The sequence below is a fragment of the Pelophylax lessonae genome, assembly GCF_965119305.1.
Source record: "Pelophylax lessonae genome assembly, chromosome: 1".
Classification (NCBI taxonomy): Eukaryota; Metazoa; Chordata; class Amphibia; order Anura; family Ranidae; genus Pelophylax; species Pelophylax lessonae.
The window spans coordinates 791963185-791978990 of record NC_138768.1 but is presented as its reverse complement, the minus strand read 5'-3'; the positions used below and the strand labels follow the sequence as shown (position 1 = coordinate 791978990).

General features: G+C 43.2%; 1 protein-coding gene across 1 annotated transcript in view; it reads left to right on the top strand.

Moving 5' to 3' along the window:
- Nucleotides 1–9450, top strand: part of TMEM128 (transmembrane protein 128) — a gene marked incomplete at its 5' end in the record, with an annotated part of 32187 nt that extends 22737 nt beyond the window's left edge. Inside the window, 2 exons of the mRNA XM_082249892.1 lie at nt 7981–8091; nt 9155–9450. Coding sequence (XP_082106018.1) covers nt 7981–8080 — 100 coding nt within the window. The 3' untranslated portion in view covers nt 8081–8091; nt 9155–9450. The remainder of the gene's footprint in view (nt 1–7980; nt 8092–9154) is intronic.
- Nucleotides 9451–15806: the final 6356 nt, after the last annotated feature.

The window sequence follows — 15806 nt, the reverse complement described above, 5'->3', positions numbered from 1 at the left end:
TCAGCAGTCTGCTGTATAGGTCATCTATGTGTACTCTCCTGTTATTAAGCAGAGCAATAAAGCCCTAATTGTCTCTAATTCTAGCCCCTCCCTCCCCTAGTCTGAGCCCTGCTGTACAGTTTCATATATAAAAGCAAATTGAATGAACACTGGATTAGGCCTCTTGCTCATGTACATAATAATTTACTGATGTTTATACAAAAGATCTTGCTGGCAGAAACATCCTGAGTAAAAACCGCAAGTTATGTTCTGAAACTACCTTGCATATACATGTATACAGGTGCATGTCATAAAATTTAGAATATCATCAAAAAGTTCATTTTTTTCAGTAATTCAATTCAAAAAGTGAAACTTCTTTTATATAGATGCGTTAATCACAGAGTTATATATTTCAAGCATTTCTCTCTTTTTGATTTTAAAGATTATGTTATGAATATGTGCATACTATGACGTACTTTTTACTAAGCCAAAATTTCTGTATTAAAAATCTTTTCTCTTTCGTTCATTGACGGACACAGCTCCTGGTATTCATAACCATTGGGTTATACTGCCCCCTACAGGAGTGGGACACTAGGCAGAAAAGAATTCTGGCTACACCCTTGGGCAGTCCCAGCGCCTATACTCCATCTATCTGCTATAGCCACTTTTTTTTTCTGCCTAGTCAGGAATAAGGACCTATTTCCTTGCTGGGATCTTTGTTCCTGGCAAAACATTTTTTAGATAGAAAATTTTTTTCTCCTGGATTTTTTCCTGTGAGATCAACAATAAACTGCCTGAGTGGGCGACGGGCTGAATAATCTAGATCCAGTGGTCACCCCAGTCTCGCCAGCGAGCGCACGCAGATCTCCGCTCCACGCTAGGTCGGCCACGACATAGCCCCACTGGACGAAGGCTGGCCTGCGAATTAAACGGGGTCTCCTCCTGCTGGCCGACAGCCCCCCATTTCGATGGAGAGGAGTTCTGTCTGGAGCAGTGCCCTCCTGGTTCCTGATATGGTGAGTACCTGTCCCCCCCTCTGGAGAGTTTTGAGGTGGACATGGGCACCCCCCTTGCTAAATCCCTCACCTGCCCCCTCCACATACGCTGGGGTTGTTTGGGTGGTCTGGCAACTGTCTCTGGGGTGGGGGCAGGGCACCTACTAGTGAAGGGGGCCAGGGGGGTGGGCTGCTGGCGACCGGACGATCGACCGTGCGCGGGGGGGGGGAGGTTGTACCTGGTGGGGGCTCCTTCCAGGGCCCCTCATCCTGCCTGGAGCTGTCCCTGAGGCCTGGTCTCCCTCCTGGGTCCCTGTATGCCTCGTGGTGCCACCATTTTGTTGTAGCCTGTGTATGCCTATACACAGCAGCCATGTTTGTGTAGTCTGGCCACCATTTTGCTGTGGTTTGCCATTGAAAATAGCGGCGGCCATGACAGTGTAGCCCTGTGGGCGGCGGTTTTTGATGGTGGGAGCCCCTCCTCATCCTGTGGTGCTGACTCCTGGATGATTTTACTTCCTGATCGCCGCATGTTTAGTGTATTATCCTGGTGGCTGCACGGGCTTGTTTCTGCGGGTGGTGAGTCTAGTGGGGTCCTCGCCCTCTCTGCTGAGGATCGCTTGGTGCTTGTGCCTGGCGACCAGGTGGTGCTGCAGCGTGGTGGATGTTGTCCCTTAGCAGTGTTTTTACACCTTTTGCGGGGTCCCCCTGGTGACTCATGGAGTCTTTGGAGCACATTTCCCCACCTGATCCCCTCTCTGAGGCTGTGGGGGCCATCTTGGCCCCAACCATCCATCCATGTACTGGCGGTGGCCCTGGAGCCCCTTGTGTCCCAGGTGGAGGGAGGTGGCTTGCAGGCAACGGGCTAGCAAAAAGTGCCCCCCCCCCACCTTTTCCTGCCTCATCTGTCTCCTCAGATCGTAAATCTGATTCGGCTGCCACGGACGTGGGTCACCCTGCTGGGTCTGCAACCATGTGCCTGGAATCCCCCGATAGTGAGGATGATTGCTTTATGTCTGCGACTGCGCACGAAAAGGCGCTGGTGGATGCACTGATTCTATCTGTGCGTGAGATCCTAAAGATGGGGGACGCAGCTGAAGCTGCAAGGAAGGCACATGTTCCTTTTGCCACTCACAAGCCATCTAGAGCGGCAAAGGTGTTTCCTTTCCCTGCCTATTTTGACAGAATTGTCGCTAAAGAATGGGGGACGACCAAAGCATCCCCATGGGGTCCCTAAGCGCTTTACTAGGCGTTATCCCTATTAGGAGTCCCTTCTTAAGAAGTGGACTGTGCCACCGGTGGTGGACCCTCTGGTTTCCAGATTAAACCATGATTCCGGTTGAAGAGTCCCCGGGCCTTAAGGATCTGGCTGACCTAGAGGCGGAGGCTGTGGCCTGCAATATGTACACTGTGGCTGATTCGGCAATGAGGCCGGTATTCACCATTGCCCTAATGTCGCAAACTCTGACCGAGTGAGCTAAGCTCTTACGTTGTGACCTAGAGGGGGAACTCCCCCCTGCCTTTGCCAAGTGGCAGACCAGTTGGTCCAGGTGCTGCAGTTTATCTGTGATGCGGCTCCCCTGATGGCTAGCCTCTATGTTTTGGTAGGGGTCCTTGAAGGTGTCTTTCGGCTCAAGTGCTGGTCTGCGGATCAAACTTCAGAAAAGGCCTTAGCTGATCTTCCTTTCCAATGAGATCGCCTGTTTGGAGCTATCCTGGATGACATCATGAAAGGTCTCACAGGGGGGAAGAGTACTTTTCTTCCATAGGCTACTAAGGCCAAGGAACCTCGTCGTAGACTAGGGCCTTCCTTCTCAGCTCATAAGAAGTTTTTTCGTCCCTCAGGGTTGACTGACGAAGGGCTCAAAGCCTTTCAGGGCCTCTTCAGGAGTATCCAAATGAACCTGGTCTGGCAAGTCAATATTGGGCTTCTCCAGACCCATGGATAAGGCTCCTTCAGCATAAAGCTGCGCCCTCACCCGTATAGGGGGTAGGCGAAGTCTTCGCTGGTTTCCGGACCAGTGGACTTCCCTGGTACAAGACAAGCAAGTCCACAAAGTAATTCGGTCCGGCTACAAGATTCAATTTGGCTCTTGTCCCCCTGCAAGGTTTCTTCCTTCCAACTTGCGCCTGTCCCCAGCCCGCTTACAGGGCCTGTTTGGGGTGGTACAAGACCTGTTCCTTCATGGGGTGATTTTCCGAGTTCCAACTTCGGAACATTTTCAGGGTTTTTAAATCTAACCTATTCACAGTCCCTAGGAAGGAAGGCAAAGTGCGTCCAATCCTGGACATTAGGGTGCTCAACTGCAGAAGTTCAAAATGGAATCCATTTGAACAGTGTAGCATCCCGAGTCAGGGAGATTTCCTTGCCTCTATTGATTATCAAGGATGCCTACCTTCACATTCCAATATGGGGATCATGTTACTGGGCTACCTGGACAATCTCCTTCTGTGAGCGGAGTCTCCCTCTGCTCTGGCGGAAAACCTGGAGATCACAATACGAACTCTGCGGGAGTTTGACTGGATTCTGAACTTTAAGAAGTCTGCTCTGGCTCTGTCCGCGAAGCTGGACTATCTGGGCCTGACTCTGGACTCAGCCTTAGGCAGAGTAGTTCTTCTTCTGGACAAACTCCAGAAATTGCAGGCTGCAATTCGCCTCCTGCTGTGCAACAGATGTTCATCCCTCAGACTGTCTGTATCATTGGATGGATCATCTTCAGGGTTGCCCACTGCTCATTCAATCAGACAGTGCCATGGTCGTGGCTTATGTCATTCACCAAGGGGGCACAAGAAGTGTCCTTGCGACTCTGGAGGTAGCTGGCATTCTAAGGTGGGCAGAACGGTTCGTTCCAGACCTCTCCGTACACATTCCCAGGTTGGAAAATTGGCAGCCGGATTACCTCAGTCGGTAGGTGTTGGACCAAGGGGAGTGGTCCCTTCATCCGGAGGGGTTTCATCAGCTGTGTCTCCAGTGGGGCACCCCCGAGGTGGATCTGTTGGCGTCTTGGCTCAAAAGAAAGGTGCCCCGGTTTAGGGCTCGGTCAAGGGAACCTCTGGTGGATGCCACAGACGTGCTAGTGGCCCCGTGGGGTCATCATCGGCTGATTTATGCCTTCCCTCCTCACAAGCTTCTGCCCAGTTTCTACGCAGGATAGAGGCAGAAGGGATTCTGGTCATCTTGGTGGCTGTGGACTGGCCTCGTCGATCTGATGCGGCTGGTCACCGACCTTCCTTGGAAGCTTCCTCTCGGGGAGGATCTGCTATCCCAAGGACCGATCTTCCATCCTGCTTTACAGTCTCTGGCTTTGACGGCTTGGCTGCTGAACGCCAGGTGCTGAAGGATAGAAGTTTATTTGAATCTGTGATTCCTACACTGTTGAAAGCTGGGAAACTTCTAGGAAGATCTACCATCGTACGTGGAAGACATACATTGCTTGCTGTGAGTTGCTTGGGGTTAATCCTCGCTCCTTCTTGGTGGCTCGGATCTTAACCTTCCTTCAACCCGGAGGTTGAACAGAAGTTGACCTTGAGTACTATCAAGGGCCAGGTGTCTGCTTTGGCGGTCTTCTTCCAATGATCTTTGGCCACACACTCACTACCTTTCTTCAGGGTGTCTGACATTTGGTCCCTCCAGTGCGGGCTCCGTTGCCGCCTTATTTGGTGCTTTCAGCTCTACAGAAGCCACCATTTGAAAATATTCAGGAGATTCCCCCTACTTACGCTGTCCCAGAAGGTGGCCTTTTTGGTGGCTATCACCTCTATGCGCAGGGTGTCCGAAATGGCGGCGTTATCCTGTCGTTTACCCTGTCTGGTGACTCACAGGAATGAGGTGGTTCTTTGCCCCTGTTCGTCTTTCCTTCCAAAGGTTGTCTCTAATTTTCATTTGAATGAAGACATTGTGTTGCCTTCCCTGTGTCCCAGGCCTAAACAGCCGAAGGAAATTTGCTTGCATGCCTTGGATGTGGTCTGGGCATTTAAGGTGTACCTGGCAGCTACGAAGTCTTTCAGGAAGTCAGACTCTCTATTTATGCTCACGGACAGACCTCGAAAAGGGTTGTCCGCTTCCTCTGTGACCATTTCCAGATGGATCAGACAGACAGACGGTGGTTCAGGCCTATTCCATCAGGGGTCAAGTTCCTCCTTTTCCTGTCAACGTGCACTCTAATAGGGTGATAAGTGCCTCCTGGGCCTTTCTTCATCAGGCATCAGTGACGCAGTTTGCAAGGCATCTGGTCATCGGTGCACACTTTTACAAAGTTTTATAAAGTGGATGTGTTGGCATCTATGGACGCTTCCTTTGGCCGCAAGGTTTTGCAGGCTGCTGTTTAGAGGACCTGCTCCTCCTTGAGGGTGTATTTTTTTTTTTTCAGATGGGCTCCAGTTTGGTTGATCTCCTGTTGCCTGGTTGGCTAATGTTTAGCCTTGGGAATTTTTTTGGTTTAACACTGCTTTGGGACGTCCCAATGGTTTTAAATGCCAGGAGCTGTGTCTGTCAATCAACGAAAGAGAAAATGGGATTTTTGACTTACCGTAAAATCCATTTCTCCGATGTTCATTGACGGACACAGCACTCACCCCTCTGTGGAGGTATTCTCCTGACACTGTTTGTAACAAAACTGAGTGGCTATAGCAGAGAGAGGGAGTATAGCCCTTGGAACTGCCCATGGTTGTAGACAGAATTATTTTCTGCCTAGTGTCCTACTCCTGTAGGGGGCAGTACAACCCAATGGTTATGAATACCAGGAGCTGTGTCTGTCAATGGACATCAGAGAAATGGACTTTACGGTAAGTCAAAAATCCAATTTGTTTTTGTTGGTCCTATGTAATATTCTGATTTTCTGAGATACTGAATTCAGTCAGCCATAATAATCAAAATTTAAAAGAAAGAAGTGCTTGAAATATATTACTACGTGTGTAATGCATCTATATAAAATATGAGTTTCACTTTTTTTAATTGAATTACTGAATTAAATTAACTTTTTGATGATATTCTAATTTTAGGAGATGCACCTGCACCTGTACATGCAAGCAAAAAAAAAAAAAAAAATCTATCTTTATCTTCTTCAAGCTGTCAGTGTTTTAATTGACATGTGTAAACTTGTGTGCATTTGCGTAGACGTCTACACATACACACGTAAATTACTTCAAGCACATGTAATATATATATGTATATACACATACACATACAGTGCCTTTTGAAAGTATTCGGCCCCCTTGAGCTTTGTGACCTTTTGCCACATTTCAGGCTTCAAACATAAAGATATAAAACTGTAATTTTTTGTGAAGAATCAACAAGTGGGACAAAATCATGAAGTGGAATGACATTTATTGGATATTTCAAACTTTAACAAATAAAAAAACTGAAAAATTGGGCGTGCAAAATTATTCAGCCCCTTTACTTTCAGTGCAGCAAACTCTCTCCAGAAGTTCAGTGAGGATCTCTGAATGATCCAATGTTGACCTAAATGACTAATGATGATAAATAGAATCCACTTGTGTGTAATCAAGTCTCCGTATAAATGCACCTGCACTGTGATAGTCTCAGAGGTCCGTTTAAAGCGCAGAGAGCATCATGAAGAACAAGGAACACACCAGGCAGGTCCGAGATACTGTTATGGAGAAGTTTAAAGCCGGATTTGGATACAAAAAGATTTCCCAAGCTTTAAACATCCCAAGGAGCACTGTGCAAGTGATATTGAAATGGAAGGAATATCAGACCACTGCAAATCTACGAAGACCTGGCCGTCCCTCTAAACTTTCAGCTCATACAAGGAGAAGACTGATCAGAGATGCAGCCAAGAGGCCCATGATCACTCTGGATGAACTGCAGAGATCTACAGCTGAGGTGGGAGACTCTGTCCATAGGACAACAATCAGTCGTATACTGCACAAATCTGGCCTTTATGGAAGAGTGGCAAGAAGAAAGCCATTTCTTAAAGATATCCATAAAAAGTGTCGTTTAAAGTTTGCCACAAGCCACCTGGGAGACACACCAAACATGTGGAAGAAGGTGCTCTGGTCAGATGAAACCAAAATCAAACTTTTTGGCAACGATGCAAAACGTTATGTTTGGCGTAAAAGCAACACAGCTCCTCACCCTGAACACACCATCCCCACTGTCAAACATGGTGGTGGCAGCATCATGGTTTGGGTCTGTTTTTCTTCAGCAGGGACAGGGAAGATGGTTAAAATTGATGGGAAGATGGATGGAGCCAAATACAGGACCATTCTAGAAGAAAACCTGATGGAGTCTGCAAAAGACCTGAGACTGGGATGGAGATTTGTCTTCCAACAAGGCAATGATCCAAAACATAAAGCAAAATCTACAATGGAATGGTTCACAAATAAACATATCCAGGTGTTAGAATGGCCAAGTCAAAGGCCAGACCTGAATCCAATCTAGAATCTGTGGAAAACTGAAAACTGCTGTTCACAAACACTCTCCATCCAACCTCACTGAGCTTGAGCTGTTTTGCAAGGAGGAATAGGCAAAAATTTCAGTCTCTCGATGTGCACAACTGATAGAGACATACCCCAAGTGACTTACAGCTGTAATCAAGTATTAACTTAAGGGGGCTGAATAATTTTGCACGCCCAATTTTTCAGTTTTTTATTTGTTAACAAAGTTTGAAATATGCTATAAATTTCGTTCCACTTCATGATTGTGTCCCACTTGTTGTTGATTCTTCACAAAAAATTACAGTTATATATCTTTATGTTTGAAGCCTGAAATGTGGCAAAAGGTCGCAAAGTTCAAGGGGGCTGAATACTTTCGCAAGGCACTGTACATATACATACATATTACTGGCTGGAGCCGAGTGACGTCACTCCCCCGCACGGGCGTCCCTTTCTTCAGAGCGCATGCACCGACGACATCATCGGCTGCATGCAATGTAAATATCCCCTTTAATTTAGTTGGGGGCCAAGGGTGTTTGTATGAGTAGTTACCCTTTTCAACATTTGTAGCAAGTGTCACTAATAGTTCTTTCTTTTTGTTTCCTATCAGTTTCAATGTCTCCTTATGGCCAGTGTGGTCATATTTTACCCCACTGATACTGTTTACACAGTTTATGGGTTTTGTCATGCTGGTCTCACTGCTTGGATGAGCAGGCAGAAGGTAAGGAGATATTATATATGTATTGTATATTAAAGCAGATCTGTAGTTTTCAGCAATCTATATTTTTGTACCCCTTTCCCAGCCTACTATGCAGCTTTCTGTCCTTTTTTTTTATAACATCTACTGTGTCGTGAGCTTTCTGCCTTAAATCTAGAGGGACAAAAGACCCATGCAATTTTTTTTTTTTTCTGTGAGTTCGTCTGAAGGAGGATTGAGGTGGAGCCAGCACATCGCTGCAGTAATGCCCACAGTTATTACCATTTTGCAGGCATCATGTCTTTTCAGCCTAATACCCACAGCTTTGCCCAAATGTGAATATGAGATAATAAACCAGATGCTGTGTATTACAAGTGTTTGCGGTCCAAATCGCACAGCAAAGAAACCACATAGTCTGCGCAAAATACCAAGTGCTATTGGGGAATTACTGAGTCTCATTATTCATAGCTTTCTCATGCAGAAGCATCTGCCCCGCAGAGGATGCAGAAGGTGTGATTGACTCCCTCTGAAGCCCAGAGGATGTGGGTCTTGTTGAAAGTCTGGGCATCACACAAGGAGGAAATGTGCCTGCTACAATTTAAAGCAGAGCTAAACTCTGCAATACTTACCTTCCTTCAACGGTCCAACATCCTCTAACTGGCTTTCTGGGTGCTGGGCTTGGGTCTTCTTCTGTACTTGTTTTAACGTACATGAATCTGGCATCATTGCCGACAATTTTGGTGCAGAGGCCTGACAGGATTCCCCCTTATTTTTTTTAAATTCTTGTGTTTTAAAAAATAGCCACAGGGGTTGATTTAGTAAAACTAGAGAGTGCAACATCTGGTGCTTCTGTGCATGGTAGTCAATCAGCTATTAACTTTAGCTTTTGGCAAAAAAATGAAAGCTAATTGGTTTCTATGCACAGCTGCACCACATTTTGTGCACTCCAGTTTTAGTAAATCGACCCCACAGTTTGCTCAGAAAATTTAGTAATAGCTGAATGATCTCATCATTTCAATCATAACTTGTCACTTACCATCCATCAATTACAGTTTATAATTGTGTTTTTTTTTTTTTCATTTTGTAGCGGAGTCTAGAAGTGGTGGACTTGGAATGATGTCCTATCCTTGCACTTGCAGTAGTCATCTATTTTTCTGATGATGTATCGGCTATTGGCATCTGACACATGAAGCAGATGATTCAGAAAAGCTGCAGTCTCATCTATGAGAATACCAGTTACTGTTTTAAAGGAACCCATTTATGGGCTAGTCCAAGACTTCTATACAGTGGTGGGACAAGTCCCTTTAGCACCCAAGGTATACAGACATATATGTGCTTCTCTCCTCTTAAGCTGTAAACTACTTCAGTGGCATAGGTTACAGATCCTGTGCCCCACTTCTGGAAAAACGCCCAAGGTAGCCGTCTCTTCTGCCGATCCCTTAGCCCAGCCCTGCAAATATATACATAACCAATCTACTGAAAGGATTATTTATTTAACATAAATTATACAGGTTCTTAAATGTGGAGTGGAAATGAAAGATTACTAACTAAGCTGAACTCCAAGCTAAGCACACATGTGAAATATATGCATGGAAAACCTACTAAAAATCTCCAGGTCTGTTCAACCAGTTTTGTAATCCAAGAAACCCTGCTAGACAGTACAGCCAGGTCCTGCACACTTTGCAGACTAAACTGCAGTTGAACAAAAAAGCAGCTTGGTCAGAACCAGCCTGTGATTGAACAATGACAAATTAACATTCTGATACACTTACCACCTCTCATGATGTCTTTACTGGGTGTGATTCAACTGAGAAAACTGAGGACTTCTACTGGGAAAAAGGAATTACTGTGGGGGACAGTGTCAGAGTAGAGGTGAGTTTTACAGCCAGAGCTGCTTTTTTATTCAACATCTTAAAGGCTAAACCACGTGAACAAGTTTCATCTTTGGCGGCTACTACTGGATTTAATCTCACCGTGGCAATTACCCCATTTAATATCAACAAGGTAACTGCCCACTTAATATTGTGAGATTTGCAATTATCCTTATAGTGTATTCTGGAGAAAGCTGGCAATGGGAACAGGCCAACACATTTGCGAAAATAAAAGATTGCCTTTAATTACAACTGCCTACATCTAGGGTTGACCCAAACTACTATGTACATACTGAACACTGGAGCATTATTGGGCACTTCATGATTTATATTCTGTTTACATGATTGCTTTTTTACAATAAAATTTGTTTGGGAATATTGATTACGGTTAATTATAAATGCTAGCAGGTTTTTGCAGATAAGATTGTATTTGATATAAAATGTTTTCTCGGACAGAATATTTTTATTTAGTTAATAAAAGCTTCAATGCATATGTATACGGTCAAATTTAATTATTGTGTCATATTGTTGATCGAGCTTGTCTCGAGAGGCATGCCAGTCACGTGGATCTATCTATCTATCTATCTATCTATCTATCTATCTATCTATCTATCTATCTATCTATCTATCTATCTATCTATCTATCTATCTATCTATCTATCTATCTATCGTGTGTGTATATATATATATATATATATATATATATATATATATATATACACACACATACACACTCCCTACCATACAGGTAAATACATGAACTAATGCAGACATTAAAGTGGAGTTCCGGGCACAGAATATTTTTTTTTTTTTCAATCTCCCCCTAACAATCACCCTTACACATCGATACATCCGCTAATCCTGGTTAGAATGGTGAAATAATGAGTTTGCAAGAATAAAATCTTACTTTATATAATTTCTGATGTGCGGCGCCATCTTTGTTGTGGATTGCCGAGTCCGTTGTGGGGAAATGTCTTCCCTTCTTCCTCATTCCAGTGGGCGTAGGCCTGTGAGTCAAGAAATGAGAACAGTGGTCGGCCGCCCATGTGACTGCAAAGTGCATCATGGGAGGGCCGAGGAAGAGCTCCCAGGACGCATTGCGGCAGGAAGTGACGAGGAGAGCCGAGGCACAGGAGGGAGGAAGTCCTTTGAAAGGTGAGTATACAAACCTCTGTAAACAGGTAAGTGAAAAAAAAAAACTATGGGAATATCCAATTCTGACTCAGCGGAGAGTAAGGAATACAATGCAGTAATTATTAGAAATTGAATTTTGTGCCCGGAACTCCGCTTTAATTAAAATCACTTTTAATTTGTTTTTTTTTTACATTTTATTTTAGACATTTTGTAAAATACATAGGGGTCTATTTACTAAAACTGGAAAGTGCAAAATCTGGTGCAGCTGTTCTTGGTGGTCTATCTGCTTTTCACTTAATTTTGTTCACTTAAGCTTTGGCAAAAAAATACCTGGAAGTTGATTGGTTTCAATGCAGAGCTGCACCAAACTTTGCACTCTCTAGTTGTAGTATGTCAACCCCATAGGCTTTTGGCCATGTGTCCAGCACTTGAAGGAGCCCAGAGCAGAATTTTCTCTAGTGATGGTAGTTCCCTTCCCTTATCAGCACAAGGGGCATAACTTACAGTCAATAGGATTTTTTTCTCTTCTGTTAGTGAAAAATCTTCCTCTGTCCTGTTCCTACAAATCTACAATTTCTATAAAGAAATACATATTAGTTGATAGGATGAAAGCAGTTAGGCAGGCCATAGATTACGCAATTTCCTTTCCTTCCACCATGGACAAGTCAGTACTTATAGGGGAATCTCTCCCACAGTGCTTTTTAATACTGCTGGCAGCGAGCGTTCCCTGCCAGCAGAACACAATGATTAGTGTTACCGACTATAATCGTTCAAGGAAAAAACCTGATGGGTTGATTGTACACAAGTCGATTGCTAGATTGACTTGTGTACAACCGGGGTGCTCATACATGATCGAAATTCAGCCAGTCCCTGCTGAACCAGCTGAATTTTGATCCATGTACGGCTGGCCTTACTTCTGAATGGCTGAGAAGCACTCAGCCTGACTCCTTTTTATTTCAGCAGCAGACAGGAAGTTGCCCATACTGTTGCAAGAACACAGCAACGATTACTGTATGTGGTCACTGATACTACATTCCATCACTGCACACATACTGACCTTTATTTTTCTGTAATGGAAATAGTTTGTTTTGCCCAGCTTGGCTATTTTATTATACATAGCAATCACTTAGGGTTTCCTTTTGGCTGTTTTTTTATTATGTACGTTGTAGCCTTGACGTGTTTTTTTTTTTTTTTTTTAGCAATATTTTTCCTTTTAAGTTTGCTCAATATAAATATTCAGTATATGTTGATTCAGTGGAAGTGTATGCATTGCTTTGGTGATGCAGTGCCTTGAAAAAGTATTGATACCCCTTGAAATTTTCCAAATTTTTCATGTTACAACCAAAAACGTAAATGTCTTTTATGTGATAGACCAACTCAAAGTGCCACATAATTGTGAAGTGGAAGGAAAATGATAAATGGTTTTCAACATTTTTTACTCATAAATATCTGAAAAGTGTGACGTGCGTTTGTATTCAGCCCCCTCTGAGTCTATACTTTGTAGAACCACTTTTCGCTGCAAGTCTTGTTGGGTATGTCTCTAACAAAGGGCAGATATGTATTCCTGGAAACTACAGGCCTATCAGTCTAACATCGATAGTTTGTAAACTATTTGAGAGGATGATAAGACACCATATCCAAAAATTTGCTGATGAAAACCGTATCATTAGTAGTAATCAACATGGGTTTACGAACGGTCGCTCTTGCCAAACCAACCTATTAACATTCACAAGAAAGTGAGCTGCCATCTGGACAGGGGTAGGACGGTGGATGTGGTGTATCTGGATTTTTCAAAAGCATTTGATACAGTCCCCCACAAACGCTTAAGCTACAAAGGTTGGTGGGTTAAAACCATAGGGTTTGTTCTTGGATAGAAAACTTGCCACAAGGGCATGTCCAAAGGGTGGTGATAAATAATGTGTACTCAATATACACTAATTGGGATTTTTTTTTACCAAAAACATGTAGCAGAATACATATTGACCTAAACTGATGAAGTAATTAGATTTTTCTACATTTTTTTTATTTCATATGTTTTTATGGCAAAAAGTAAACAATATTGTAGAAATGGCCTGGTCATGGGGGGATGGGGGGAGGGGACTAGAGTGGTTAAACTTCTCCACAGTTTTATCCCTGACCTGTCTGGTGTGTTCTTGACCTTCAAGATGATGTTTGTTCACCAAGGATCTCTAACAAACCTCTGAGGGCTTCACAGAACAGCTGTATTTATACTGAGATTTAATTACACACAGGTAGACTATCTTTACTAGTTAGGTGACTTCTGAAGGTAATTGGTTCCACTAGATTTTAGTTAGGGGTATCAGAGTAAAGAGGGCTGAATACAAATGCACACCACACTTTTCAGATATTTATTTGTAAAACATTTTTAAAACCATTTATCATTTTCCTTCCTCTTCACAATTATGTGCCACTTTGTGTTGGTCAATCACATAAATTCCCAATAAAATACATTTACATTTTTGGTTGTAACATGACAAGATGTGGAACATTTCAAGGGGTATGAATACTTTTTCAAGGCACTGTACCTGGCAGGTGTTGTACCTTCTGTCTTTCCTACCTCACAATCATGTAAAAAACCAGAGTGACAGAAGTGAGTAATAATACATTGAATTAGCCAACAGCTTCTTATGCCTTCCGGAGACTTCAATGGTGAGATTTCCTGTGCTAATTTGTGTTTTTTTTTTTTTTCCCATTATGAAGGCCATAATTTATGCTGCTCTTTTATTTTATTTTTAATATCTATTTTTGTTTAGTCTACAAATTCTGATAAAGGAGAATTTATCAGAGAGGCGTGACAAAGAAGGGATTCTGGTGAGGTTATCCCATCACTGGAGTCACTAAAATCGGATTAGACAGCATGTGACGCAAGTTGCCAGTCGTGGCACAAAATATAAATATCACGTATGGGTGGAACTGACCTTAAGAATATTATAGTATTTGGAATACAATGGCATGTTCTGTTTTGGGCTTCTGAATATTAGCATGGTTTTTCTTGGCACAAGAGTATAGGCACTATTCATCACATGGGTAATTGTACAGGAGTACATTATATTGTGTGTGTATGTAAATGTATGTATGTATGTGTGGGGACAGATTGCCTGTCAAAAACAGTTAACCGCTCCCCCCCCCCCCCAAAAGGTGCCAAATGTGGCATCAGGGGGAGGGAAGACCGACAACGGAAGTTCCACTTGGGTGGAACTCTGCTTTCAGGAACACGACAAAGGGTTAGGGGGAAGTTTTGTTTTGCTGCAGTGCTACTTTACAGCATCTTCTACATAAATTTAAAGCAGAGCAGATTGCATAAAAGTCCTCACTGTCCTTGGCCCCCCTTTATTTCACTACTTTGCTTCTCCCACATTACAGTTCTCAACCGCTTGCCAGCATTACTGTCCTAAGCTCCCCTTTCACACCCCCCCCCCTACCTTACACAGGAAGTGGGGGAGGCACAGCAGGTCTGGATGGCGGGTGGGAACTGCAAACTGGTGATTGTTAGCTAGAACTGCCCTGCATCCTAACCCATTACCTGCTTGTTTACCTCGTGCAGTTTCCACCCTCTATCCGGAACTATCATGCCTCCCACTGTCCACTCTGTGAGGATGACAGTGGCGACACCTGGGGGAAGAACAGGCTCCTAAATGGCGCGGCCGCTGTGATCCAGATGGGAAAGTGATTGGGTCCGGATCTGGACCACGGTCTGCCATTTAGTAATGCCTGCTCTATACCAATTGACCTACAGTATATGAGTAGAGGCTGCCTAGCCAAATATGATAAAATCTGGTCAGCATGGTTGAATTCCATTTGACCCCCCTTCTTCACCTCTACTCCAACCCCCCCGCTTTTCTCTCATAAAACTTGAAAACCTATGTCCTGTGATTGTATATACTGACACTTTATGTTCCCTGACATTTTGTCGCTGAATTATATTTTTGTAAGGATCATACATATTAGGTTTGACATTTTATGGTAGATTATACTTTAAAAACCTTTAACAAAGTTTTTACTGTTTAAGAATGTCCTTGGAAATGGATCCTCCACATTTAAGCAGGTAAAATATCTCCAGGACCGCATGTGTTTTAAGCTCCACATCAAAAGTGCTCCAACGGTGTTATTTACCCACCAACCACCTTCAAAAAGGCTCGCTCATGAGATGGGATGAACCTGAAATTATAAAAGTTAGATGCGCATTTTTACCATTATCACCAGCTCTCTCATAGGAAAAAAAAAAAACTCTCGATAGGAATACAACCATAGGATTAGTACAGCACAATCACCTACTAAATTATTAGTGCAATTATTGTGTAACAAAAAACGTGCAAAAAAAAAAAGTCTGTCAGTGAACAAATAAATCTACACAAAATGTCCCAAAAATGTAAAAAAAAAATAATAAAACAAAAAAGCAGATTAATAAATCCTTATTTTGAATGTTCTTGTTTAATATTTGTTTGATTTTTTTGCTTTGATTTCTTTTTAGTTGGGCAGATTAATATATATATATATATACACAATGTATTCCGATGGGGAGACACACTTATTTCATAAAGGATCTCTTTTTCACCATTCCAACTCCATCACCATAAAATAAATTCTCAAAATGTTTGAAAAATATGAAATGCAATCCAGTAGTTTAATACTGCTTTACTTGCACCATAAGCAGCATGCATGTAAAGAAAGGCTATCATCTGCATAGGGTCCCAACACACAAAATAAAAGCTC